The sequence below is a fragment of the Oryzias melastigma genome, linkage group LG19 (genome assembly GCF_002922805.2).
Source record: "Oryzias melastigma strain HK-1 linkage group LG19, ASM292280v2, whole genome shotgun sequence".
Taxonomy (NCBI): domain Eukaryota; kingdom Metazoa; phylum Chordata; class Actinopteri; order Beloniformes; family Adrianichthyidae; genus Oryzias; species Oryzias melastigma.
This window is the reverse complement of record NC_050530.1, coordinates 939,172-965,846: the sequence shown is the minus strand read 5'-3', so window position 1 is coordinate 965,846 and position 26,675 is coordinate 939,172. Positions and strand designations below refer to the sequence as shown.

The 26,675-nt window shown below is 41.4% G+C and overlaps 4 protein-coding genes across 13 annotated transcripts in view; 1 reads left to right on the top strand and 3 right to left on the bottom strand.

Moving 5' to 3' along the window:
* Window positions 1-204: 204 nt before the first annotated feature.
* tomm22 (translocase of outer mitochondrial membrane 22 homolog (yeast)) lies at window positions 205-3,066 on the bottom strand. The gene is made up of 4 exons (XM_024285036.1): window positions 2,781-3,066; window positions 2,344-2,462; window positions 1,014-1,131; window positions 205-942 (listed from the first exon to the last, which is right to left on the bottom strand). Exons 1-4 carry the CDS (start codon window positions 2,868-2,870, stop codon window positions 868-870), a joined length of 402 nt encoding a protein of 133 aa, XP_024140804.1. The 5' UTR covers window positions 2,871-3,066; the 3' UTR covers window positions 205-867.
* maff (v-maf avian musculoaponeurotic fibrosarcoma oncogene homolog F) lies at window positions 3,018-11,262 on the top strand. 6 transcript variants are annotated; one of them, XM_024285031.2, is made up of 4 exons: window positions 5,367-5,425; window positions 5,777-5,858; window positions 7,909-7,992; window positions 9,597-11,262. In XM_024285031.2, exons 3-4 carry the CDS (start codon window positions 7,960-7,962, stop codon window positions 10,032-10,034), a joined length of 471 nt encoding a protein of 156 aa, XP_024140799.1. In that variant the 5' UTR covers window positions 5,367-5,425; window positions 5,777-5,858; window positions 7,909-7,959; the 3' UTR covers window positions 10,035-11,262. The 6 variants fall into 6 exon arrangements, with proteins under 6 accessions (XP_024140800.1, XP_024140799.1, XP_024140798.1 ...); XM_024285032.1 differs by lacking the exons at window positions 5,367-5,425; window positions 5,777-5,858 and adding an exon at window positions 3,018-3,146; XM_024285030.2 differs by lacking the exon at window positions 5,367-5,425 and having other exon boundaries at window positions 5,590-5,858.
* Window positions 11,263-11,776: 514 nt separating this feature from the next.
* On the bottom strand, window positions 11,777-22,269 carry tmem184ba (transmembrane protein 184ba). 2 transcript variants are annotated; one of them, XM_024285463.2, is made up of 9 exons: window positions 21,860-22,269; window positions 20,377-20,589; window positions 20,031-20,196; window positions 16,379-16,469; window positions 16,132-16,299; window positions 14,938-15,107; window positions 14,669-14,863; window positions 14,526-14,552; window positions 11,777-12,936 (listed from the first exon to the last, which is right to left on the bottom strand). In XM_024285463.2, the coding sequence occupies exons 2-9, from the start codon at window positions 20,587-20,589 to the stop codon at window positions 12,707-12,709; spliced, it is 1,260 nt and encodes a 419-aa protein (XP_024141231.1). In that variant the 5' UTR covers window positions 21,860-22,269; the 3' UTR covers window positions 11,777-12,706. The 2 variants fall into 2 exon arrangements, with proteins under 2 accessions (XP_024141231.1, XP_024141232.1); XM_024285464.2 differs by lacking the exon at window positions 14,526-14,552 and having other exon boundaries at window positions 21,860-22,267.
* An 886-nt stretch (window positions 22,270-23,155) lies between these two features.
* csnk1e (casein kinase 1, epsilon) overlaps window positions 23,156-26,675 on the bottom strand; it is a 13,027-nt gene continuing 9,507 nt past the window's right edge. For 2 of the 4 annotated variants that reach the window (XM_024285538.2, XM_024285542.1), the window contains 6 exons: window positions 26,022-26,192; window positions 25,800-25,948; window positions 25,532-25,718; window positions 25,316-25,461; window positions 24,296-24,349; window positions 23,156-23,889 (listed from right to left, as the gene is read on the bottom strand). In XM_024285538.2, the coding sequence (XP_024141306.1) occupies window positions 24,317-24,349; window positions 25,316-25,461; window positions 25,532-25,718; window positions 25,800-25,948; window positions 26,022-26,192 (686 nt within the window). In that variant the 3' untranslated portion in view covers window positions 23,156-23,889; window positions 24,296-24,316. Of the gene's footprint in view, window positions 23,929-24,295; window positions 24,350-25,315; window positions 25,462-25,531; window positions 25,719-25,799; window positions 25,949-26,021; window positions 26,193-26,675 lie in introns of all 4 variants that reach the window. The other 2 variants (XM_024285541.2, XM_024285539.2) reach the window with 2 other exon arrangements.

Here is a 26,675-nt window from a genome sequence, read left to right as displayed (position 1 = left end):
TTTTTTCAAAAACAATTAAGATTTAGAAATGCAGTTTAGTTGAATATTTTAACTTGTGCAAGAAAAAAAAACTGAAATAAGATTTTAAAATATAAAAATCAAATCACAAAATCCTTCTATTTGAATCAATGCATCACAAAGTGATGGGAAGCTCATATTTTTTAATAAAACCAATAAAGCATTTAAAAATCACACATTTCCACATTCTGTTGTGAGGTTTTTAATGTTTGTAATCCTAGGAGAGAACTTATTTAAATGTGGGGCATGTCGAATGATGCACACAGTGACAAATACTTTGTTTAAAAAGTTTCAAACTGCCTGAATTTCACAATCTTGCCTGTTAAGACATTTGATTTCTCATAATTTATGTTTACAGGAAAAGAAAAACAGTTAAAATCGAGGAGTTTGACATTCGCATTGCCGTTAAAGAGAAGTGAAAGAGGCAGAAAAACAGGAAAAGGTTGTTTTCCTCCTAAAACCAGAGGATGTCTCATGAGCATCAATGACATTTTCAACAAACAAGTAAAAAAAAAAACTCCAAAAGACAACATAAATGACATGAAAACACTCCTCAGACCAACATAAACCTCGTCAGCTCCTAAACAACATCTTACAAACACTGAAGGACTTTTGTTTTTTGTTTTTTTTAGGAAATGAACCGAAGCAGGGGCTCCTGGAGACCAGTCTCTGCATGTCACCGGGACCAAGAGGAGACGCTGAGAATCCTGCCGTCTTCTGATAGTCCAACCACATGTTGAGGAGAGCGGCGGTGGTGCAGCTCTGCTGCTGCTTTTCTCTGTCTCTCCTCCTAGCGACCCCGCCGGATCCCTGGCAGCGAATCTCCGTCGCACGCCGTCCTCGCATTCATCAGATCTTCCCGGGCGCGGGAGGCATCATCCCCGGCACTCCCCCGGACATCCCGGTGTTGGGTCCCAGCAGGATCTAGGAGTCAGAGGTTGTTCTGGTTTACCGTCTATCCCGGTGAATGTTGCTGTGCTGGATCAAGCGCTCACCTGTCTCTGCTGCTGCAGCTGCTGCTGCTCCAGCTGCAGACGCTCCGTCTCAAACACCACCGGCAGCACCAGGATCATGAAGGAGGTGGTGCCCACCCACAGAGCGGAGCGGGAAAAACTGCACCAACAGAAAATATACAAGTAAAGTCAAGAAGATCGTTTCGTCTTTTATTTATTTGAACTACAGATGCCATCAGCTGCCCTTCCGAACATCCGTGTTGCTAGGTTGGGTGGTTTTCTGCCCAATTGGATGGTTTTCATTCTAAAAAAGCTTTGGGTGAGTGGACGTAATTGTGGCGTCTTTGAATGTTCCTAATCGAAACACGTATCAGCAGGACGTGAAAAATAAAAATGTGTCCACTACTCTGACCTATAAATGTCTTTTATATAGTCATTTTTATCCCCAAAAGATTGCAGAATTTTGTGTTTCTTTTACAATTATAGTAAATTTTCTAGGCTGTTTGTTTTGTTTGGCAACATATTTATATTTGTTTCATTTTTACATGATATATTTGTTATTGAAAGCAAACTCATTTGGGATATTTATATTTTAAGTTTATTTTTTACATATAATCTACCATAAGAGTATTTTTTTCTTTTAACGTTTACTTTATTTCTAGTATAATTTTTACATGATATATTTTAATGGAGAGCAAAATATTATAAGTTATTTCAGGTTTAAGTAGATTTATGCAGCAATAATACTCCAGTCAGTTCTTATTCCTGTTTAGGTAGTTAAGTCTCAAAAATTGTTAAATTTGAGTTTTAGTATCATTAGTAAATGTTTACTCACTGGATCTAAGGTGTGTTTTGGATTTGTTTTTTTAGGCTAATTAGGAGTTTAGCAAATATTGCAGCTACATGCTAGCTCTTTTGGCTAACTTAGGCTTTTTTCATTTTTTTTGGCTAATTTTTCATTTAAGTAATATTTTAGCCGGCTTTCAGCTTCATCATTTTCAGCTATCAGCACTAGCATCTTCAGTGACCAAATTTAGTTTACAGCATTCACACAAGCATTATCACAGGTAATGCTACATATCTAGTTTTTGTTAAAGTTAATGATGGTTAAGATTCTTTACATCCAGTTCGTGAATGATCCAATTAGTCGACTAATCAGAAAAAACAATCGGTGATTAGTCGACTATTAAAATAATCATTTATGGCAGCACTAGCTTGGAATAACATCCTCGTTTTGTGTCTTTGTCTGGTTTGTTCCTGTATTTATGGGTCTCATCTATTTCTCGTTTTCTCTGATCACAACTGAGATCGAAGTTTTGTTTCAAATGTAGTGACATTTATGATAGCTTTAGAAACTCCTCCGGTTTCGAACCTGTAGAACTTCTTGAGGAGGGAAACGGAGCACTGCGCGGACACCTCTGCGGCGGTCCGCACCGTGTCCGGGAACATCTCTGTCAGCCCCCACAGCCTCTCTGCCAGCGTCTCATCCAGCTGCAGAAACAGAAAAACATCATCAGTTACTTAAAGAACACTTGAAGACCTGTGCAGGTCCACAGCCCGGATAACATCAGTGTAAAACTCTCAGCCAGATCACGTGCGGGGATCGGTGAAAGCTGATTGGCTGTGGTGACCCCTGATGTCAAAGGTGAACATTTTAAATAACTTAATTGAAGCTAAAAATGACCAAATAACAGACAATAAATCCTGACAGCATTTATGATCTAATCCTTTACCAGAATCACACAGGATAATAAAAATAATAAATATTCTTCTTCTTTTAGACACCAAAACAGTATTAAAAATACTGACGTCCTCGTCTTCATCGTCGTCTATCTCGTCCTCCGGGGCTCTGATGGACACCGGGCCCGCAGCGGGGGAGAGCTCCACGATTTCGGCCATGTCTTCTGCTCGCGCGGCTCGTTTGGATGCGCTTCCGGTAAATGACTCAACAGAAACGCTGACGAGCAGCTTACCGCTTCGGTAAACGTCCGATAGTTTCCCCGAATTTAATTGAAACACGAAGCTATAAGGCGACCATCGGCTCTGCAACAGTCTGAGGTCACGGTGAGAAAACGTGAGGCTCGGTCGCTCGGATGAAGTTGCCCGGCAGGGGTCAGTTATGACTGCGAGGGAAAACGAGGAGCGCCCCCTGGCGGGGGGACGGAATAACAGCAGGTCTTTTAGACGTTTTCCTGAAAACAAACTTTTTAAAACTGCATAGCAAAAATATTCAGCTTTCTTTATATGTATAAACATATCTGACATGTAATTCAAAATCTTTAATTTGATATTTGACCTTTGACTTATCACCAGAGTTAAGATGCATCAGATCAAAAGGAGGATTTTCTACTTTTGAACATATTCAAGGATTTAAAGAGCATCTTGTGGTTCCGAAAATACAGAAAATGTCACTTAATTAGCTCTGATTTAATTTTGGTAATTTAGATTTACAAATTTCTGGCAAAGATGCACCACAAATGGTAAAATATCTAAGGATCCAAAGCCACATGTGTCTCTTTTAACTCTTCGATGTCACTCTCTGGACTACAAATAATAATAATAATAATAATAAAACTGTAAAATAAAAAGTGAGTTGCCTAAAGTCAAATAATAAATTAATAAATGATCACTTTTGTGACTACAGTACCCATAGTGCTCAACAATCCACCGAGCAGTTCAATTTCATGGTTGTATAAAATCAGACAAAAACATTTTGACAGATTTTTGAGCATTAAGTTCCACAGACTGTCAATTGGAGGTCTGTAAGCGCAATCAAAATTAGGTTGTGCCTCATTATAAGATGTTTTTTTCTCATTTTAAAACAAATTTATAGTTTTTAACCACAACTTATAGTTCAAAAATAGAATAAGGGTCTCTTGATTAGCTCTGATTTCATTTAAGTCAGTTAGATTTAAAAATGTATGGCTGAGATGCACCACAAATGATAAAACCAGATATATAGCATTGCCTGTGAATGCTGTGAGCTGAATGTGGTCGTTGACGATGCTAAAGCTGATAGCTGAAGATGCACTGAAACTGATAGATGAAATAGCTGAAGCTATTAGCTTGTTAAAATATTAGCTGAATGCCAAATTAGCCTAAATAACTGGTAACATTTCTAATTTAGCCAAAATAGTTAGCTGTAGCGGAAATATTAGCTAAACTCCAAATTAGCATAAAAACTGAAAAAAGCCTAAATTAGCTAAAGTAGCAACTATGTAGCTGAAATATTAGCTAAACTCCATAATGAAAAAAGCCTAATGTTGCAAAAACTGCTAGCATGTTGGTTAAATATGAGCTCAACTCCAAGGTAGCCTAAAAAACGGAAAAAATCATAAAATAGCCAAATAGCTAGAAAGTAGCTAAAATATTAGCTAAACTCCAAGATAGCCTAAAAATTTAAAAACGTCCAAATTAGCCAAAATTACTAGGATGTAGCTGAAATATTAGCTGAACTTCAAAATGGCCTAAAAAATGAAAAAAATCTACATTAGTCAAAATAGCTACAATGGAGCTGACATTTTCAATAAAGTTCAAATTAGCATAAAAAATTAAAAAGGCTAAATTAGCCAGAATAGCTAGCATGTAGCTGAAATATTAACTAATACCCCAAATAGCCTGAAAAAAATCTTAGTAAATGCCAAATTAGTCTAAAAAACTAGCATAATTGTCAGCAGTGTTCTTTATCACTTCTGACAATACTGAGGATAATTCTTTGTTACACTGGATATCTTTTAATTTGAAAGGAAGTCATGTGAACCTCTGTTAAAAGTTTTAATTCATTCTCTCATTTCTCTTTTATTTATTTCTCATTTATGCCCTAAAAAACAAACAAACAAAAAAAAAAAACAATTGTTCGATTACATTTATCAAAAGAGTAATATGTTAATTGTCACCCTTGAGGAACTTAAAGACCTGAATGGTTCTGTAAGCGTTGAAGGTTTAGACCCCTAGTCTGTGAGAAAGTTCAGCCGTTCTTCTAAAAATAAATTCATGAGGTTAGTTACTGATGATAGATTAAAAGGCTTCTTTCCTCTTAATCGTCTCAAAACTGTCCTGTCATGATTGTGTCAGATGTCTGTTCAGGCCAGTCCAGTTCTTCCACTCCAAACCTGTCTGCGCCCACAAAGTTTGGGGGCGAGGAATCGTCCAAAACCTCCAGGTATGCTGGAGCATTCAGGGTCACAGCAGCTGGAGCTGAGAGTCCAACAACCCCACATCATGATCCTCCCTCCACCATTTACAGCTTTTCTGGCAAACTCGTCTGTGGGATTTCCATGTGGAAAGGCCTGACTCATCCCATCAGATAAGGAGTCTTCTTCGCTACGCTCTAAATGTTTTAGAAAAAAAAACTAACCCGGAAGTTACCAGGGTTGGCTTGGTGTTGCAATCAAATCTGCCTGAGTCATGGTTACAGCATAAAATTGATTTTTGGTGCTTTACATATGCATGAGGTAACTACAAAATCTACTTTTTTCATTATTTAGTAATCAATAAGCATTCATTTTTATACGTTTTTTTCCTTATTTAGTATTTGTTTTACTTTTAAAACAAACAATTAAAGTTAAAATCATTTTTAAGTTTAGAGATTGTAAACGTTTTTATTTATAAGGTTAATTTTCGTTTAAATGTCTGTTTTTGACAGTTAAAGATTGTTGAAGTAGGAAAAAAGTGAAACTTTGCATGTCGGGACTCTGGGATTACTTGTTTACATCCTCCAGGAGTACGCCGCGGGGGCGGGGTCGACTCCGCCCTCATTCTTTAGGCTTGACGTCATTGTCACTTGTGTTTTTTATGAATGAAAGAATCCAACCTCAGAGAACAGCAGAGTAATTCCGGGAACAGGCGGACTGACATTTTGTCGCCAGAGTCGCGTCGACTCAGCAGGTAAATAAATTCCAAATAAATATTTATCGAACTCCGAAAGCTTGAATTTTAATACGCAGTTCGGCGGCGGGAACAGGGAAAGTGAGAAGGGGGTCTCGCGGGCAGGAGGGGCTGCTTGTTTTATCCCCTGAAGCCCGTCTGTAGCGGTTGATGCTAAATGCTAACAGATAACATTACTAGCATGTTCGCGATAGGGCGAATTAGTCGGCATAGCGGCGTTATAAAGTCGTTATTCGCGCGCCGTTTGGGTTCTTGTGGTTGAATTTAGTTAATTTGTGTTGTCTTTGTCCGTTAAGTGTTTTGTAAACGGGGTTTTTAAAGGTTTAATTGAGGTCAGGATGGCTGTTTACTATCGCAGCACCGCCTTAACAGATCACCGTCTAAGTGTGGATTGGAAAAAAATAAGTCGTGTTTAAGAACCACGTGACTTATTATATCATAAATTAGTTATTAATTGTTAATTAAATGTAATATTGGAGGCTTTATTGTTGGAAGAATGCGGCGTTGGTCCGGCCGTGGTGCGTTCACTTGTTGCTCTCGGTTTCGTCCGCGTTACTTAACTGCGCTGGATCCTAAACTCTTCTCTTTTTAAGGGTAAAAACGAAACATTTTGTATTTTTTAAATAGGAAAATCTATTTTTGGGTGGGTTTCCTGGACGTGTCTTCACTGTGTGTCTTGGCGGAGCGGACCAGAGGCTTTATTGCTGAATCACCATGACTTTACGAAACGGCGGTCTTTCGGTTTGAGCCTCAGACCGTCGGCTGTTTGGACGGCGGCGACCTCAAACTTCCGACGTTTTTTATGGAAAATCCTCCCTAACGTCTGGGAAATTGAGTTATTTTAAAAAAAGAAAGAAAAAGTGACGTATGCAGCCGTAGTTTGTCCTCCCTCTGGACTGTTGATGAGGTATATATATATAAACAGGGATCCTGATTTAGCCTGCCAGACAGAGCGCAGGGATTAGTTTTCCCTCCTGACACCACAGGTTCAAAACACAAAAACAAAGAAGACTTTGACAACAAGTGAAAATATAGTAAATGCAGCTTTAAAAAGCAACAAATGTTATTTTTAAAAAGTAAAAGTGTTTTTTGTGTTTAGACATTATCAATAGAAACTTAAAAAAAGGCCTGAAATTAAGATTGTGTAACAAAGTGAAGACGTCACGCTTTTACTGCAAGGTGCCGTAACAAAGGACAACTTTTATTGTTCTAAAATACAAAGTAGGACTGTAAAATATTTATAGAGTTATACAAGATGACCCAGCAGCTGCCACATTCCTGATTTTTGCTTCATTTTTCCGTTCCTAAAAGTCTTTTCACTCTAAAAAGAACATCAAGACATCAGAAAGTTTGCGAAAGCGACGTGGGAAAACACCTTGTGGGTTTTTTTTATATAGAGGGCAACATTCACAGGTCCTAATTGGAGGTTCTGAATTCAGAAAAAGGGAAGAAGAAGAAGAAAAAAAAAATCCCGAAGTTGTAGTCATCTTTATCTTGATCTGAAGCAACCTGACCAAAGGGTGACTCGCAGAAAAAGCAGCTGAGCTTTCATCCCACACTGCAATATTCGTGGGCTGACCTTCACAGACATGTTGAAAGACTTGATGCAATCTTAAAGAACCTTTTTCTTCACGTTCAGAAGGTAGTTAGAGATTTGAACCCTCAGAGACGGTTTAACGGTCCTCCAAACGCCGGCTGATGGGCTGAAACCTGCCAGCCGTTGGTGCTGTGTTGACTAGAGGAAGTGTGGAGGGGATTGGTTGGGACACCTGCTTTGAGCAACCAAAGGGCAGACGCATGGTAACTTCCTGCTCCCGCTTCCAGCGAACAGAAAGCAGCGTGCTGTTTTCAAAACCTCCTCTTCCTCTAATATCAAACCACATGCTTTAATGAGAGAGCGGGTTTGGAGAAGCACCAGCGATCTGCAGCTTCTGCTTTTCTTCTGATGCATGACGGGGTGTCTTGTGAGACGCCGGTGAAGGTCAGGACAGAAACGGACCAAAAGAAGTCATGTGAGATCACCTAAAGTTGTCTTTGTTTGTGCTTTCAGTGTCTGTGTTTGTTTTGGCTGCTGCTTGGGGGAAATACGGAGAGTTTGATCATGACGACGGAGAGAAACAGCAAAGCCCTGAAGGTAAGACTCAGGAAAGAAGGACGAGTCATCCTCCGACCGTCACAGACCCTCTCCCATCATCGGATTTCAAAGCGTTCTTAGTGGTCTTTTAATTAGGATTTAGCCAATTTTATCCAAAAACATAATTTTCTTGGACATTTTTCGTAGTTCGGTAGAAATTCTCATCTTGAGTTGTGAACGGTTTGCTCTAGAGATGGGCCGATATCTTTTTTTGTCCGAAATCGATTACAGGTGGGAATCTTTACGATTAAATTATCAATTACATTTTCTTTACTACAAGAAACAAGATGAGACCCAGTCATGATGGGAAAAAATAAAAGGATGTTTGAAAAAAAAAAAAATCAAGTTTCTAGCCCATTCCTGCTGCGAGTTCTGGTTCTTCAAAGAAATGACCGTGATGTGCAATTCTGCCACCAGGGGGAGCAAAGGAAATGCAAGACATACATTTTTATGATTATTGTTTATTTAAAACTCATAAAATGATTCAGAATCGTTTATGAATCGTAATCGATGCATCTAAAAATTGATTTTTTTTCCTCCCACCACTAGTACAGATATTTCCCTTCATCTGTGGCCAATATTTAAGTTTAAACAGTAAAAGTGAGCTTGGATTTGCTTTTTGTTTCTTTATAAGAAATGCACAACTTTTTTTTAGAGTAAATCTCAAGGGCTGGGTTGATTAAATTGATCTGGATTGATCTAAGGTTAATAGATCAGTAATCAATCCATAAAAGTAGAGATCAATTTAATGCATAAAGCTAAAGTCTGCTAGCTTGATGCTAACGTATAATAGGATTCCCCATAGGACGGCTAATGCTAACCATCGGTCAACGTAAACATACATTCTGACTAAATGAACATCTTTATTTACTCACAGGGAGGAATTTTCTAAACTCTTTAAAGGAAATATTTTTTAAAGTCACCATTTTTGGTCTAAAACATAATTTTTTGGCCATATTTTCTTCCTTTGGAATAAGGTGTAATACTATAGCTTGATCGCCGCCTAGTGGCCAAACTGAAACCTCCTCCGGGAGAGACGGAACAATTGTTGGAGCTTCTCTGAGAATCCATGTAACTCTGTATGATATTAACAATGTCATTATTATTTCACTAATGAATATTACAGTACGTGAACTGGATCAGATTAATATAAATATCTTCTAAACAGATACATAGATTATTAATGTATTTCTAAACAAACATGTCTAAATGTTTAAACTCTAAATTGAATTCAATTGAATTGAGTGGATTGAAAAAATTGGAATAATCGGAATCAAATCGATCCTGAAATTATACAAATATTGCCCGATACTGATACTGGCACCTATAAATCTCCCGATTCCCATACTAGCCGATGTGTGATAGCGATTCTGATAGTTGCACCGATATATCCTCCGATTCCGATACTAGCACCGATGTATTGCCTGATGTCGATACTGGCACCAATTTATCGCCTGATTCAGATACTAGCACCGATGTATTGCCCGATACTGATACTGACACGATATATCGCCCATCCCTTGTTGGGACAGAGCGTGTTATTGTGTTAATGGTCCAAAAGTTACATCAAATCAAAGAACGTAAACACTGGATCTTCTCTCCAGGTGAAGCAGGAATGCGGCGAGAACGTCCCGTTCCTGTCGGACAGCGAGCTCATGTCCCTGTCGGTGCGGGAGCTCAACCTCCACCTGCGGGGGCTGTCCCGCGAGGAGATCCAGAAGCTGAAGCAGCGCCGCCGCACCCTCAAGAACCGGGGCTACGCCGCCAGCTGCCGGGTCAAGCGGGTGTCGCAGCGCGAGGCCCTGGAGCAGCAGAAGATGGAGCTCCAGCGCGAGGTGGAGCGGCTCGGCGCCGAGAACGCCGGCATGCGGAAGGAGCTGGAGGGCCTGGGCGCGCGGCTGGCCGCCCTGCAGCGGTTCGCCAGGGGCCTGGAGGCCGGCGGCGGCAGCCTGCTGGCCACGGCGCCGCGCCTCAACACCGCCTCCGTCATCACCATCGTCAAGAGCCCGTCGCAGCCGCAGAGAGAGCAGGAGCCGTCCTAGGAGGAGCCGCCGCCGCCACAGGAGGAGGAGGAGTCTGCAATGCAACCACACATGCACCTGTAACCACACAGACACACACGCCGGACCAACACAACATGGTTGTCGCCTTTTTCACATTATGCAAAGAAAATCCCAGAGATCTCACCTGTGATGCTAATCTGACCAAAGGAAGGGGGCGGGGCCAGGTCAGAATAATGTGAAGCAGGCGACCGCACAAACCTCAACGATGGACGCGTGGGGGGGAGGGGGCAGAGGTCACATGACTGGACCGTGGCTGAAGCTCCGCCCACTCACACAGACGGTAACAGGAAGCTGGCTGATTTTCAAAATAAAAGTCCTGCTGGAAGGAAGCGCTCGTCTTGGCAGTGCCTTCAGCAGCGAGCGGGGTGGGGGCGGGGTCAGAGGGGATCCTCGTGGATTTACCACCCCCCCTCCCCCGCCACAGCAGAGCAGGATCCGGCCGGACTTCCTCCCACACCGAAACCCTCCGCGTACATTCCCACTCTGTGTCATTTGTAATGTTTGTCCAGCTGACGAAAACCTCGAGTGACGTTTCTAAGAGAATATTCTATATTTTATTTGTATTTAAAAAGTAGATATTATGAAAAAAGACAAGCTAACGAGTGCTGTGACGTTTTTCCAAGAGTACTTAACGACTAGTCTGTTGTGTTGCGATGATGAGGGTCAGATGTTGTGTGTCGGTCTTGTGTGTGCCAGCTTGTCACGGTGGATTATTTAGAGGGAGGTGTTATTTTTTTACGATGAGTCGAAGGTCGTTTGTGAGGGGACGCGGAGGTCGCCACGGCAACGAGGGAGACGAGGAGGTCGGGAAGAAGGAGACAGGAAGTAGGAGCGGCAGGCTGAGAGGGCAGATTCACTTGAAGACTTCCGTCGGACGTCGGCCTGATTTTTGATTTCACTCAGGCCAAAATGGGTGGAGCTTAGGCCACTGACTAGTACTAGCAATATTCTATGTAAGAGTAGGACCTGTGACAGCAGACGCGTGTTGACACATAACTCCTGAACATACAAGGCTTCTATTTAGCGACCCATGAATAGCATTTATTCTCAATATTTTAACATCTGTCGATTCGTGCTGGATGTTTTGTAAGATCTGCAAAACAAAAATGGTCTTTGTATTTATTACATGTATTTTTTTCTATTGTGAAAATTTAAGTACATTGTCTATTTTATATATTATAATAAATGTTGTACATATTGTACATAAGATGGTGTTGGATTGAGTTCATAAAGGTGTTTATTTATAGGTGTTGATCACATGATCAGTGTAAAAAGGAGCTCAGATAAAGTTCTGTTTATGTTTTATTTAAGAAATCCTGAACTTATTTGGAGTTTTAATTGTTGCACCGCAGCTTTTTTCATAGCTTTTGTTCCCTCTCCAATCATTTTTTAATCTACTTGATAATGCTGTTTTTTTCAAATTCACCTCCAGTTCCCATCATCCCTCTGTTTACACCAGGGGGTCAAACTCAATCGGACAAGTGGTCCAAATCCTGAACACACCTCAGGTCGCTGGCTGAAAACATAAGAACTAGATATATAGCATAATGTGAACGCTGTAATCTGAATTTGGCCACTGAAGATGCTGAAGCTGATAACCAGCTAAAATATTAGCTAAATTAGCTAATTTGAATAAAGAAATACTCAGAAATGTTATTTTAATCTTAATTTTCTTTATATATGACCTCCATCAGAAAATGCCACAAGAACATCTAAAAACACAATTTTCATCATTTAATATTTGTAAAAATAAAAGATACAAATTCTAATAAATATTTCTAAGAAAAGTCAGACAAAAAGCACATTAAAATATGGAATAAAGAGTAAAATATGTGTTTGTTTTGACACTGAAGTCTCACTGCAGGTGGACCTGTCAGAACCAGGAGCATAAGAGCTCTGATTCCTGATCAAAATCGGTCTACAGGAGGTGGATTTGCCCCCTAGTGTACGGTCGGAGCAATAGCAGGCAGATGAATTTGACTCCGAAGACTCGAGGACTGGGATTAAGAGCAGGACAATAATCTCTGCTTTCCAGGGACAAACACAGGAAATCATTTCAAAATAAAATGACGTCAGTTTACACACATTTCAGCAGAATAAACACCAAATGTTTTGGGTTTTTTAACGTTCAGAGTCATAAAATCCCAAATATTTCCTCCTCCATCTCCATAGATGCGATCGGCCGTCTGAATGCGTTTAACCTACATCCAGACTGAAACCACACGAGCTTTAATCCCACCATTCAGTCACGCCCCAGTTCCAGCAGCCTAATCCCGCCCGCGGCGCTCTGCAGCACATAAAAGGAATAATCTATAAGCTGCTCGCTCGCCAGTATCAATAACACGTTTGCTCTCTGCGCTTCATGACACAAACTTTCTAAAGCAACGTTGAGGTAAAGGATTTCTGAAATAAGGCGGAGTCTGTCTTTGCCAGAAATAGTCTGGTTCAGGATGAAGAACCGTCACCAGGAGACCCGGTCCGAGAACAAACAATGACTCAGCCTCCGTCCGACCCAAATGTCTCCCATGATTCACGCTCCTGACTCACAAGCGTTCAGAGTTCCAGAGCGGCGTTGCGTTTGGCAGACAGGAGTTTGAGCGGATGCAGGTCTGAAGTCCTCCATCCTGATCGACGAGGCGCAGACGGACCGTCTAGAACTCGTCGTCTGAGCTGAGCAGGAGCGTTTTCTCCGTGTCGCTCCGGGCGCCGACCGCGCCGTGGCTGCGGAAGACGGGCGGCGGCGCCCCCTGCTCCAGCGTGGACTGCTGCGTGTACTGCTGGTAGGCCGGGGAGAAGTTGTGGATGGCGTCCTGGACCATGTCGCCGGGGCTCATGGTCTCCTTTAGGCTGCTGGAGATGCTCTTCATCGGGGCGCAGCGGCCTGAAAGGGGAGGAGCCAGACGAGAGAGGAAGATGAGAGCGAGCAGAAGTGGATGAAGATGAAGGAGAACACTGAGAAGGAAGACAAATGATTGACAGCTGAGAGAAGAGGCGGAGATGCAGAGAAGAACGAAGTGATGAGGACGTAGAGCGTTCACAGTGGACTCAATTCATGCTCTAAAATCTCAGTGACTCCCCGCCCACAAGTGGGAGGAGCAACTGTCAAAGTTTTCCTGGACTTGATTCGTTGACGCATCATAGAAAACATGGATGATGTTGAGCGAGTAGCTCAGGTTTATGTGTCTTGGAGAACTCTGCAGAGAAACGTCACCACGTCTGGGTTCACCAGATCATTCAGTCTCTCCTGGAGTGGCGTCCTTCACTGCGGCAGCAGGAGCTGCAGCTGGACGACTGCCGGTTTATTACTTCCATCCGTCTGTGGACCAGTTTGAAGAATTCTGTCCCGTATGAACCCCAGAGGAAAATAAAAAGAGAACTGGAGGATCTTTTTATTATCGTCTCAGTGAAAATAACATAAGTCTATGGAACTGGAGCGATCGTGATCGCTACAACGGGACCCACGACGGCTCTATGTCTGCCAGACAGCCAACCCACTGCCCATGGGACTATGTTAGCTCCACTAGATCCTAGGCAGCAGCGTCTGCTAGCTCTGCTGAACCCTTGATGGTCACTAGCTCTACACGACCTTAGACGCTCACTAGCTATGCTGAACCTCAGGCACTAGTTCCTTGTTAGCGGATCTCGCTAGCTCTATTGAACCCTAGGCGCTTGCTAGCTTTGCCAAGCCCTAGCTAATGGACCTCGCTAGCTCTACTGAATCCTTGACGGTTTGTAGATATACACAACCCTAGGCGTTCACTAGCTCTGCCGAATCCTAAGCGGCGGATCTTGCTAGCTCTACCGGTTCAGTAGAGCTAGCAAGGGTTCCTTGGCAGTCGCTAGCTCTACACAAACCTTGGTTCTCACTAGCACTGTTGAACCCCAGGCGCCAGTTAGATCTGCCAAACCCTAGGCGGCAGATCTCGCTAGCTCTTACGAACCCTAGGCAGCGGCACACGCTAACTCTGCTGGCCCTAAGTGGTGGCCTTTGCTACGCTGTCCACTGGGCGGCTGGCTAGCGTAGCAGGCTCGATTGCTCCATGTGTCCTGCGACTGGATGGCGACCTGTCCAGGTTATATCCCTCCCAATAGTAGCTGGGACAGTCTCCGATAACCCTGCGCCCCCGGTGGGTTCAGAACATAGATGGAAGTTCAGGAAGAAAACCCTCACATCGAGTGGCCATATTGGATTTTTTCTTTCTACCTGCTGATCGGTCACTGAAAACATGACGTGCCCAAAGCCGAGTCCCTGATTGGTTGACGCCGACACCCAAAATGTGTCACAGGAGATGAGATCACATCAGTACATCGACTCAACACTGGAACTGGACACCCCTACCACACAAATCACATCTGGTGTGAACGCTGCTTTAGAGCGCAGAATGAACGAGATGAACGAGATGAAAGAGGGAGGAGACAGAGGAGACATCAAAGAAAGCAGCAGATGAAGCGGTCAGCTGTCAGACCTACCAAACTCTCCGTAAGACGGAACCGGTCCTTCGGGGCAGCAGAGGAGAAAAGACAGAAATGATCCAAACAAACAGGAAGTGAGAGAATGAGGAGATCCAAAAGTGAGGGATGAGGAGGCGGCGGCGTTTACTGACGCTCCTCACCTCTGGAGTCCAGACTCTTGTCCACGTAGACGGTGTAGGTGAAGGCGTGGCGCAGAGCCAGCGCCGCGAAAAACATCTCGATGCAGATGATGAAGTTCTGGTAGCCGGCGGCGACCGTCCCCTCGCCGACGGACACGTCCGGCGAGTTAATCTGAGGGATGGCGCCGCACTTCTCCAGGATGGCCAGCAACAGGCCTGAAGACGAGAGGTCAGAGTTAGTGGCGGAGGTCGTCCACGTGGTCAGACGCTGCGGCGTGGAGCGGACGCACCCTGCCAGAAGGACAGGAAGATGACCGACTTGACCATGAAGAACTTGAGCACGGGTCTGTAGGGGCTGAGCAGGCCGCGGGCGGCGAAGTAGAAGAGGAAGAGGGCGTAGAGGGACAGGCTGACGGAGATGTTGTAGATGATGGTCACGTACAGGTAACCGCTGGCGACGCTGGAGAGGGAAGACATCGGAACGTTTTATTCCTAGTCGGGAAGGTGGGAGGAGCTAAGAAACAGGGCTGCCATGATTAGTCAACTAATCAATTATTAAAATAGTCGATTTGTCGTTACTTTATATTATATGGAGTCGGAGTGCAGTAAAGTTGAAAGTTATAATGGTATTATGCGAGATTTTCAGACTATTTTGGAATCTACCAAGGTTTTTAGGCTATTTTGGAGTTCAGCTAAAATTTTAGCTACCCGCTAGCTATTTTGGCTACATCGGATTTTTTCAGTTTAGTCTATTTTGGAGTTTGGCTAATATTTCAGTGTCATGCTAGCTGTTATGGCTAATTTAGGGTTTTCTAGGATAAATAGGTGCTTAGCTAATTGTTCAGCTACATGCTAGCTATTTTGGCTAACTTAGGCTTTTGTTATTTTTGAGGCTATTATAGAGTTTAGCTAATATTTCAGCTACATGCTAGCTGTTTCGGCTAATTTAGTCTATTTTGGAGTTTAGCTAATATTTCGGCTACATGCTAGCTGTTTTGGCTAATTTAGTCTATTTTGGAGTTTAGCTAATATTTCGGCTACATGCTAGCTATTTTTGCTAATTTAGTTTTTTTTCAGGCTATTTTGGAATTTAGGCTTTAGTTTAGTTTAGTTTTGGCTAATTTGGCATTCAACTAATATTTTAGCTCCTTCAACTATTAGCTTTAGCGATTTCAGTTATCAACTTTAGCATTTTTAGCTATTAATTTCAGCATATTCAGGTATTAGCACTAGCATCTTTAGCAGACAAATTCAGCTTACATTCACACTATCATTATCACAGGTAATGCTATGCATCTACTCTTTAGTTAGTTTAAAGCTAACGATGGTTGAGATGTTTGTGTAACATCCAGTTTATGCACGACCCGATTAGTCGACTAATCGGAAAACATAATCTGTGTTTAGTTGACTATTAAAATAATCGTTTGTGGCAGCACTACTGAGAAAGATAACCATATAATTCCAGCCGTTTCTAAAGGACTCACTTGAAATCCCCGTCCTTGTATTTGCCGTAGGCCTGCAGGATGACGGTGATCATGGCCATGAGTGGCTTGACCACGCAGAACTGCAGCGTGGCCTGCTTACAGAACCGCAGGAAGCCGATGGAGTAGGCGGTTCCTCTCAGGCAGCAGGTCCCGAACACGCAGCTGGACCTGCGAAACCGCCACAAACCAGCGTTAAATCTGCAGCAAAGCATGATGGGAAAGGACGCGCCCATAGAAACAGACTCACTCAATGGGTTTTCCACGGATCTCAGCCATGATGGCGCTCTCTCCTCCCAGGTACTCGTAGCAAAGACTCAGGAAGTTGTAAATGACAAACGCTGTGGAGACAGGAAGTTGGTGAGATCACATGACCTTCACGTGTTCATGTTTTATCTAACTTAAGTTTTGATTGTAAAGCGAAGGGCTGATACCTGAAAACCAATAAATTCCAGAATCGATTCGATTCTCCAAAGACCAAAAATTGTTACTTTAAAAATATTTCCTGAAAAGAGTTTGGAAAATTCATTCCAGTGAGTTTATAAAGACGTTCATTTAGTCAGCAATGTTTGTTTAGGTCGACCGTTAGCATTAGCCGTCCTATGGGAAATCCCATTATACGTTAGCATCAAGCTAGTGGACTTTAGCATCATGTGTTAAATCAATCTCTACTTTCATGGATCAATTATTGATCTATTGAGCTTTGATCGATTTGGATCGATTTTTTTTCCAAGTTCTATTAAATATAGTAGAGATTATTAAAAATACACTTTAGGAAGTAAATATATTTTCAAAGTAAAGTGTCGGTGAAGGTTCTTATTCTCAAAGTAAAAGTTTTTATAAATAAAAAAGTGTGACAGAGTTTCAGCTTATTGATAAAAGTTCTATAAAATTTGGTTTGTTTAAAATATAGTCGAATAATAAATATTCAATTAAGAACAGTTTCTTACGTTGTAAAAATAAACCATGACAGCTCTGTCTTCATTTTTTTTTATATTTCTGGATGTTTTTATGCTGTAAAACTTTTTAATACACAATTAATTTCTAATATCTAAAGAACTCCTGCTGCTCTGCAGAAACTATGTCCTAGAAAACGACATAACGATCATTAATAAATAAATAAATAATGCAGGTCATCGTGCGTTCCACTACAGCAAAGCTCTAAAGAAGCAGTGATTTCTGTGGTGCATCTTCATACGAACACATAAACCGTCAAACATGGCTGCCATGTTGGCGTGATGCCTCCGTGGTCATCATGGCTGTGAGATCAATCACGCTTCCTCATCAGGTCAGAGTTGGTTACCACGGACACCCTGCAGGTGAGCAAACACCTCTGATCCCCTGCCGCTCTGAGCAGAGGATCATCTGCTTCAGGCAGAGGAAGAGGACATGAAGGAGAAACACAAGCGGGCTAATCCTGTCAGCCTCCGAGGAACGCCTCTGTGTGTGCGCCGTCACACAGGCTGCAGGTGGACGAGGATGTAAAGCAGAAAGGTGGAGGTGTGACCTTCGCTGATGCTGAGATATTAAACTCTCCTTATTGTAACTCCAACCTCTAAAAATAAAAATCAGACGCCTGACAGACAAAACTGAGGTAAAACAGCAGAAATGTCCTTATTTGAGTTGCGTTTGCTAAAGCGAGAGCTTCACAGTAAGAGCAAGCTCTCTCTGCTGTTTACCGCTCTGCTCTCCCGGAGGACGCCTGCCCGCAGCGCCGGTTGCCACGGCGACGCAGTAAAGACAATGAAGATGGGAACTTCACGGCAAGTTCGGTTGAGAGGAACTTACAGTCCGATTAGACTGATGAGGAGAGATTTGCGAGCGCGGTTGCCATGCAACAGGTCGAAGAGGACAAAGATCTGGGGGTGGGCGAGTTTAGAAGAAGATCAGGACAGGAGGAGGGGGTGGGGGGGACACGAGGACGGCGGAAGACTTTCTAAACGCCGTTTCCTGCTGGAAGCAGAACCATGTAGGGCTCGGTCCAAACATGAGACAGAACCTCCTCATGACGCTGAGACGTTTCTGTCTTTATCTGACGACTGAACAGAGCAACAAATGATGACCAAAAACCATGTTTAGGTCTTTCTCGGCTTTAAAAGTTAAAAGAGAAATTTGAAATTATTTAAATTTAATCTAGATATCGAATCCAACATTTGCTGATAATGTCATCAAACGACTTTATTCCTTCATTTCTTCTCATCAAATCAAAGTGTTTTTGGCTTCAATCCGATCTGAATCTGCCGATCCCGATTCCCAAATCAATACTTTTGCGACACATTTTAAAAAAACAACTAATTAAATAACCCGATCCCCGTTTTTCCTATTTTTATTTGATAATTTTACACATTAAAGTGAGAAGTTTGAACAATCAAGTAAAAAAAAAGAGTAAATATTAACTAGTGAAAATATAATTAGTCGTGTCAGAAAGTTTGTGAGACTTTAGTTTTAGGATTTTCAGAACTCTTGAACATTTTTGATAAATTATGATCCATGTTTACATGAAAAATTCGTAATAATTCTCTTCTAGAATCATTGTTGTGGCATATATATTATTAGTGTTCATGACTTGATCATATCAATGTAAACATTTAGTAGTTTTTGCTGTTTAAGAGAGAACTTTATCTCTTCTTCTTGAAGCTTGTAGTCGGTCCCTTTCAGCCATCTCCACGTTTAATTCTTATTAAAACATCCGTTTTCCTAAATGCCTTAAAGGTTGTTGTTTGCGTTAAAACAAACTGGCTAAAGTTTTGGCTAATTTGTTATATACTGGGGCTTTTTAGGCTAATTTACAGTTTAGCTTCTATTTTAGCAACATGCTAACGTTTTTGACTAATTTAAGTTTATTGAAGAACTTCAGGCTAATTTGGATTTTAACTAGTATTTAAGCAATGTGCTAATTTTTATGGCTAATTTGGAGTTAAGCTCATATTTAAGCAACTCACAAAACATTTTTGCAAAATTGGGGATTTTTAGGCAATCTTACTACATTTTTTCAGAACTTTAGGTCAACTTCAGCACTATTTCATAGTTATTTAATGAAGATTAAAGTATTTTAGCAAATGTAACATTTTTAAAACAGCTTTTCTCTTTTATAGAAAATCTCTTCAGCAATTAAAGTAAATTGTGTCACCATTTTCAGCAAAACCTTCATCTTCTTCAGCGAATACTTTCAGCATAAAGGATTCACACTAGAGTTATTGCTGGTAAAGCAACTTTTCTTGGTAAAATATTGATTGAGCCCAAAAGGTCGAATCTGTGAATATCTTGCTAACTTTTATGACAGTAAAATGTGATCTGGTCTAGTTGAGCATTTATCTAGAACAGTGGTGGGCAAACTACGTGCAACAAGGGGATCTAAATTTGATAGAGGTACTGGAGCTGAAGCGTGGCGTGTTTTGGTGATCCATCTTATAAGAGCAAGAAACAATATGGAATCTGGAGGGAAAAAAAGATTTACTTTAAAACAGAACATGTTTGAGTTTTTATTTTAAAACTGAGGCTTTTGTTTCCAACTGCATCAAACTTAGAAAAATGCCGCGTTCATGTGGTGTTTGAATGATTGGAAAAACGACTGTCCGACAAAGAAAAATAACAAATCGTCCAACCTAAAATGCATGCAAAATAACTTTCTAGACAACGGCCAGTTCAACTGTAATCACACCTGAATTACAGGGAAAAATGAAACATAATAAGGATCATCAGTATTATTTATTCCAATCTCGTGGGCCACATTAGGTAGTTTAATGGGCCGCGTTTGGCCTCCAGGCCGTAGTTTGTTCATCCCGATATAGAACAATAAGCTTAAAATATCTAGCACTGATCAAAATATCAATAATAAAGTAAAGATCTGATTCTGATTGGGAATAACATTTTTAGAACGTCCTTAAAAAACGCATCCTGACCTTCATAGCAGTCCCTGATGGTGCCAAAGTACACGTAGTACTGGTCGTTGGTGAAGAAGAGGAGGCTGAGCCACGAGTCGAAGGCGTAGATCGGAACGATGAAGAGGATCCGGACGATGTGGCGCTGTTCCCTCGGCGAGCTGTAGAACCGCAGGTGCATGTAGATCTAGGACAAACAGAAAAGACTCCTTACTCTTTTGGGTTCCATTTAAAGGCAAACATCAAATAAAAATATATTGAGTTTGTCCTTCGAGTTCCGCTTTACAAACAGGGATGTCGCCTAGCAACCCGTTTCCCCCACACGCCTCACAGCCGCCGTTTCACTAAAACGGGTTTCAAGACTTACCTGGTGACAGGTGAGGATGAGGGCAGTCCAGACAAAGAAGCCGGACACGGCCTGCGCGGCGGGGGTCATCAGGAAGATGGGCTGGTCCTGACCCAGCAGGGGGGCCTCGGGGAGCCAGGAGATGTTGGGCCCCATCGGGACGGCGGACGGAAGAGGAAGGTCTCCTCCCAGCCTCTCTGAGAGCGGCACGTCTCGCCTCTGCGGCCTTATCATCTGCACGGAGATCAGGCGCTCTGAGTAACACGAACACGCAGACACCCCCCCACGACCGAAACGTCTCTGTTTGAACACTCCTATCTGATACTGATCTTTGTGGGTTTCTGTTTGGTCCAGAATACCATTAGAGCAACGTCACACGACGGGTCCAAACCGACTAGAAATGACATCATTAAGTCAACATCAACAACAGATTTATGTGGAAGATTATGACGTCAATGATTCAAACCCCAAACTTTGATTTATTGAGGCTTTTATTTACTTAAAGGTGATCAGTCACTAAATCAGCAGCTGCTCATTTATGTGTTTTTAATCAGATTTGTCATATTTTAGATAAATTCTAGTAAATAAATGTAAATAAAAAGCCGACTAATTGACATTATGAGTCAGTCTTTGGTTGGTGCTTCAACAGATGAACAGAAAAATACTCAATAATTTGACATGAATTCTAATTTATTTTTACCTAAACTAGAGATTTTGTTTGTTTTTAAAGTGTTAAGCTGGGGGGTACAAATCCTCACCCAAACGAAAGGGGGGGGGGGATGCATTACCAGCCAGGCACATAATACCACAGTCAGAGACCTGGTGGGGGCTAAAGGACATCTGTGCGTTTCAATTGGAAGGCAAAAAGGTCAATGTGTGCAAACTGGTGCACAAACAGTCTGCGTCATATATTACGGAGGCTGGGGGGGGGTTAGGAACAACGCAGCAGATGGAGGGGGGCACCAGGGAGCACAGGGGGTGGTAGTGTGGGGTTCCCAACCACTATCTGATCTAACGAGATACTTTTATTTTGAAAAACATTTAATTTACAGACGTTTTCTGTGGAGACAAAAGGACTTTCCTGCATTAAAACTACAAAATAAAAGCGTTGGATAAAATATTGTTACCTAAAATTATTAAAACAGTAATATCTATTTAATTTACTTGTTGTACTTTCTAAATATCTTATTTATACAGTTTTTAATCTGTTAACAAACTACACAAACGCATTTTTATGGTTATTTTGTCTTTTAATTTTAAACTAAATTAGTAAATGTTGCTTTAAAAATTAATTTATCAACTGAGCTGACTCAATAATCAACAGTTTTTATGTTTTATTTGTTTTTGCACGTCTTTTTATAACAGTTTAATATGAAGGGAGCACAAAGCCTTATGGGTAAAAACCATTAAACTTCTTCCAAAAACTAGCTAAACTCTTGACATAATCTCGTTTTATCGCGGTAAACAGTCATAAAATGAGTTTTGAGAGCTCTTAGAAACTTACCTGGGGAGGTTAACTCTATAAAAAAGATAAATAAAAATTGCCCACGACGAAAAAACGAAACTGCTTTGAAATAAGCAAGAATCGGCCTCGGAAACCTCAACCGTTCACTGTTGCTCCCATGTAAACTCCCCGCGCGCTCACGCGGCGTCTCCCCCTAAACTTTACTTTGTTCCGGTTCACAACTTCCAGCCGTTTCTGGCTCCCGTCGGTCCATTTTTCAGACAACAGTTCGGGGTTCGGTGGAGTTAAATCGGTCACTTCTCGCCCTCTGCAGCTCCGCTAGAAAACCCAATTCCTGGCGGATTAAAGGCAGATCAAAGTAACCACGCCCACCCTGCATGGACGAGCCTGTGTCAGCCAATCACGTCTGGATGTCCATTGTGGACTAAAAAAGGGGAGGGCTTGTGGGTCAAACACAGTGAGTTTGCGCAGATTTATTCTAGGAGATGGTGACGTAGGTAAACCCAATGAGGTACCTCATCGGTGAACCCACACAGGCCGTGACGGATGTTTGTGTCCACCACTTCCGGTCCACTGCTTCTTGTCCCAGTTTTTATGAAGGAGCCGGAAAGTTTACTTCTGTAAATTATATAAAAATATTAAAAAATACTTTTACAAATGAATTAATAAATAAATAAATATAAAAATCTAAATTTAATAAATAAAAAAACGACATCATTTCTGATTTAACCGAACAATTTATTACTTTTAATATTAATTAATAATATTAAATAATAACATGAATAACCTTTTAAAAATGTGAAACCGTTTTTGTTTAATTTTATGTTATTTTTTATGAAATATTATATCATTTACATTATATATTATAATGTAATCAATTATATCATAATAAATTATAAATATGAAAATATTATGTTTTACTAAGACACCTTTTTTTGTTTTTTCACCTACACATAATAATTTATAAATTAATTCTTTTAAATCAAAAATAATATTTTTTTAAACATTTTTATTTCATGGATTTTTCTGTTTGTGTGCAGTAAATAAAATTTTTGCTACAGAGTTGCAATTTTTTTTAAAAAGATTTTTATATATGTCTAGAATTGCTCTTTAAAGAGACCGATTAAATTATTTATTTACCTTTATTACTGTTTTTGTCCATTTTTTTTAGCGCATTTTGTCTTAATTCTGTTATATTCAACAATAGAATATATATTTGTACATTTTTTTGCAGTTGAAAATAAATTGAAAAAAAAAAATTAAGCAAATTTCTAAAAAAAATTAATGGATTTTTAGTTAAAAGGACCACAATCAGAACCACGGCGGCAGCAGAAGTCTGAGTAGGATGTGTATATCTTTATTGAATTAGAAAATATACACAAAAATCATGGTAATAAAGTGGACTCATGGTGGAGAAATGTACAGAGCCTCAGCGGTTTCCATCAGTCCTTGTCATTGCCTGCCGGAGTGAAACCCGAACGCACTCGGCTGACTCTAAAGGTCCGTCACGTGCTTTGATGTTCGAAGGTCCAGCTCCATCTGAAATGAATCCCTCGTGTTCTGACCAAGTATATCTACACATTTACACCTCATTAAAAAACGACATTAAATGACAGCTTTCCTAAAGGTTTTTCCTCGTTTGTCAATTCACTCCCGTTTCTCTTCAAACAACTTTTACAGTGAAGCTGAAGGTTGAACGAACACTTTGGATAAGAACACAAACATGACAAAAAGAGGATCTTCAACGTGTTGACATTCAGCCGGTCGCACTGGTCCTCCGCTTCAGCTTCTTCCTTTCAACTTTTTATGTTTCCTATAATAATAAATAACTCTGGAGGCAGAAGATGTTCGTTTTTTCAGTTATCAACCACTGAATCACTGATATTAAGTCCTTTTATCTTTACTTTAATTTTCTACGTTTTAATATTTTTTGCAAGAGGAGCCACAGACAGACGTTCCATCTCCGGTTTTGAAGGCACATGACGCTGCCTCTTCCTCCTCCTCCTCCTCCTCATCTTCTTCATGGGTTCGTTTTTTCAATCATCCAAAACCGCCGCGATGAACCTCAGCTGTCGAAGCACCAGAACACCTTCAGTTTGGAGCAGAAACTTTGTAGGTGTGAAACATAAATCAGGTTTTCCATGATGGTCATAACACAAAAAAATAACAAAACAAGAGAGAATTTATCTTTTAAGTGTTTTAGTGAATGATTTTAACAACAATGTCATCTCTAAGCTCAAAGCTCTTGATCATCCGTCTAAAGAGGAATAAACCTTTGAAATCTGACACTTTCTTTACTTTTTTCACTTAATTTTATCATAATAATTGTAATTAAACTGATCAATGATCATTTCTGATGCACCTTTCTCCTTCATTTTTATTTAAATGACCGCAGAAGAACTGTTAAAACAGAAAAGCTTTATTTTATCCTCAGCTGAAGTGTGGATAGTGTTAAAATGATGTCTGTGTTCATACCTGCTGTCAGTGAGAAGAACCTCACTTTGCCAGGTGTTCAAACGGCACACTGACCTGCATGTGGCGGGAAAACAGCGGAGAAAACAACTTCAATTATCAACATTTTCATTCAAACTTTATCGTCTTAATTTCCTAACTTTAATATTTTACAGAGGAGATTTCCAATTGAATATATTGGAATCTTTATTGATCCATAAGAAAAGTTCAACTGTGGCAACCTGCTTATTCCTCAACACTAGAACATTTGCTGAAAAAAATAAAGCAGCTGCTGCGTATTTCTAGAGCAGGAGCGTCAAACTCAATCGCACAAGGGACCAAAATCCAAAACACACCTTAGATCACGGTCCGAACAGGATAAACATTTATTTAACACTCTAAAACTAACTTTTTAACATAATTATGATAGATTAGATATTAGATATTTAGCATAATGTATCATAATGCAAGTGGGAATTCTGTAAGCGGAATTTGACCGCTGAAGATGCTAGTGCTGATAGCTGAAGATAGTGATAGCTGAAAACGCTGATAGCCAGCTAAAATATTAGATAAATTACAAATTAGCCTAAAAAAGGTTAGCTAAAAAATATCAGAACTTCAAAATAGCCTGAAAAACTGAAAAAAGCCTGAATTACCCAAAATGGCTAGCATGTAGCTGAAATATTAGAGTAAATTCAAAACAGCCCAAAAAAACCCTAAATTAGCCAAAACAGCTAGCATGTAGCTGAAGTATTAGCTAAAATTAGTTGAAATATTAGTTAAAAAAAACTCAGTAAATCCCAAAATAGTATAAAAACGTAGCACAATGACAATGTTTAAAACTGTAACTTTTTAACATATATTATTCTAGAATAAATAAACTTTAACTTTAAATAACTTTCAATGACCTTCATCACTTCAAACCTTTTTTGAATTCATAAAGTAAATCTGTTTCCTGATTCCAGATTTATTCTTCAACTACAACAGGAAGTTCATCCGTCAAAAGCAACAAACCGAAGAAATGTTCTAAAGCTGTGGTTGTACCTGTGACGCGGTGATGCGTGATTGGTCGAGGCGTGCGGTGAGGTCAGAGGAGGAGACGTTGGCGGGGGCGCCGCGGTGAAGCCTCATGGCCACTTTCCTCTCGCGCTCGGCCCGCTCGGCCCGGCCCGCCTGAGGGGAGCGGTTTCCTGCACACACACACCAGTCAGAGCCCGTCCCGCCGTGCTGGTGCAGCGTCCGACCCCCCGGCCGCCTGACCTGACTGCTGGATGCCCCGCGTGCTGGATGGAGCCGCGTCCGCCTCGTTCCGGACTCTGTTGGCCGCGTTGGGGTTGGGACCCGGGGGCGGGGCTCGACCTCCTCTCTGGCCTCCTCCCGCTCGCTCCTCTCCGTCTTTGCCCTCCTTCCTGTCCTTCTCGCCCTCCTCCGAGGTCCGGCTGGCCCCCTGACCCCCCCAACAGAAAACAGGTGAGCAGGTCCGCAGAGGACCGGTCTGGAGGACTTCCTCCGCCGGCGGGACACCCACAAACTTCAGCATGTTCCAGTCGAAGACGTAGTCGTAGGAGAAGCCCTGTCTGTGGAAGAGGTTCCGGAAGAGCTGCCTCAGGTAGGAGTAGTCGGGTTTGTCGTCGAACCGCAGCGAGCGGCACAAGTTCAGGTAGGTGGAGAACTCAGCTGGGGGTCACAGAGGAGGGTCAGACTCGGATCTGAAGACGTTTTCCTGAATTCCCAGCAGGCTTTTACTCACAGGGGTAGCCTTTGCAGAGCACCTCGATGGGGGTGGACATCTTCTTCTCGCTGATGCGCTCGTACTTCTGCCGCTTGGTGGCGGCCTTCAGCCCCTGCCAGGGCAGAGAGCCCAGGTTGAAGTACATGAGGACGTAACCCAGAGACTCCAGGTCGTCCCGTCTGGACTGCTCTGTGGAGACGAGGCGAGGAGAGGTTTTAGGGCAGAGGTTTCAGACTCAATCGGACAAGAGGCCCAAACACACCTTAGGTCGTGGGCCGAACAGGATAAACATTTATTAAACAAATTTTAAAACTTTAAAACTGTAACTTTTAACATAATTATGAACTAGATATATAGCATTACCTGTGATAATGCTAGTGTGAATGCTGTAAGCTGAATTTGGCCACAGAAAATGCGAAATTGGTAGCTGAAAACGTTGAAATTGACAGCAAAAAAACACTGAAGCTGACTACTAGCTAGAATATTAGCTAAATCCCAAATTAGCCTAAAAAACAAACAAAAAAAACTTATGTTCCCTAAAACAGCGAGCATGTAGCTGGAAATAAAGCTAAACTTCAGAAAACCCTAAAAAAAAACAGAAAAAAGCCTAAATTTGCCAAAACAACTAGCGTGTAAATATTAGCTAAACTCCAAAACAGCCTAAAAAACTTC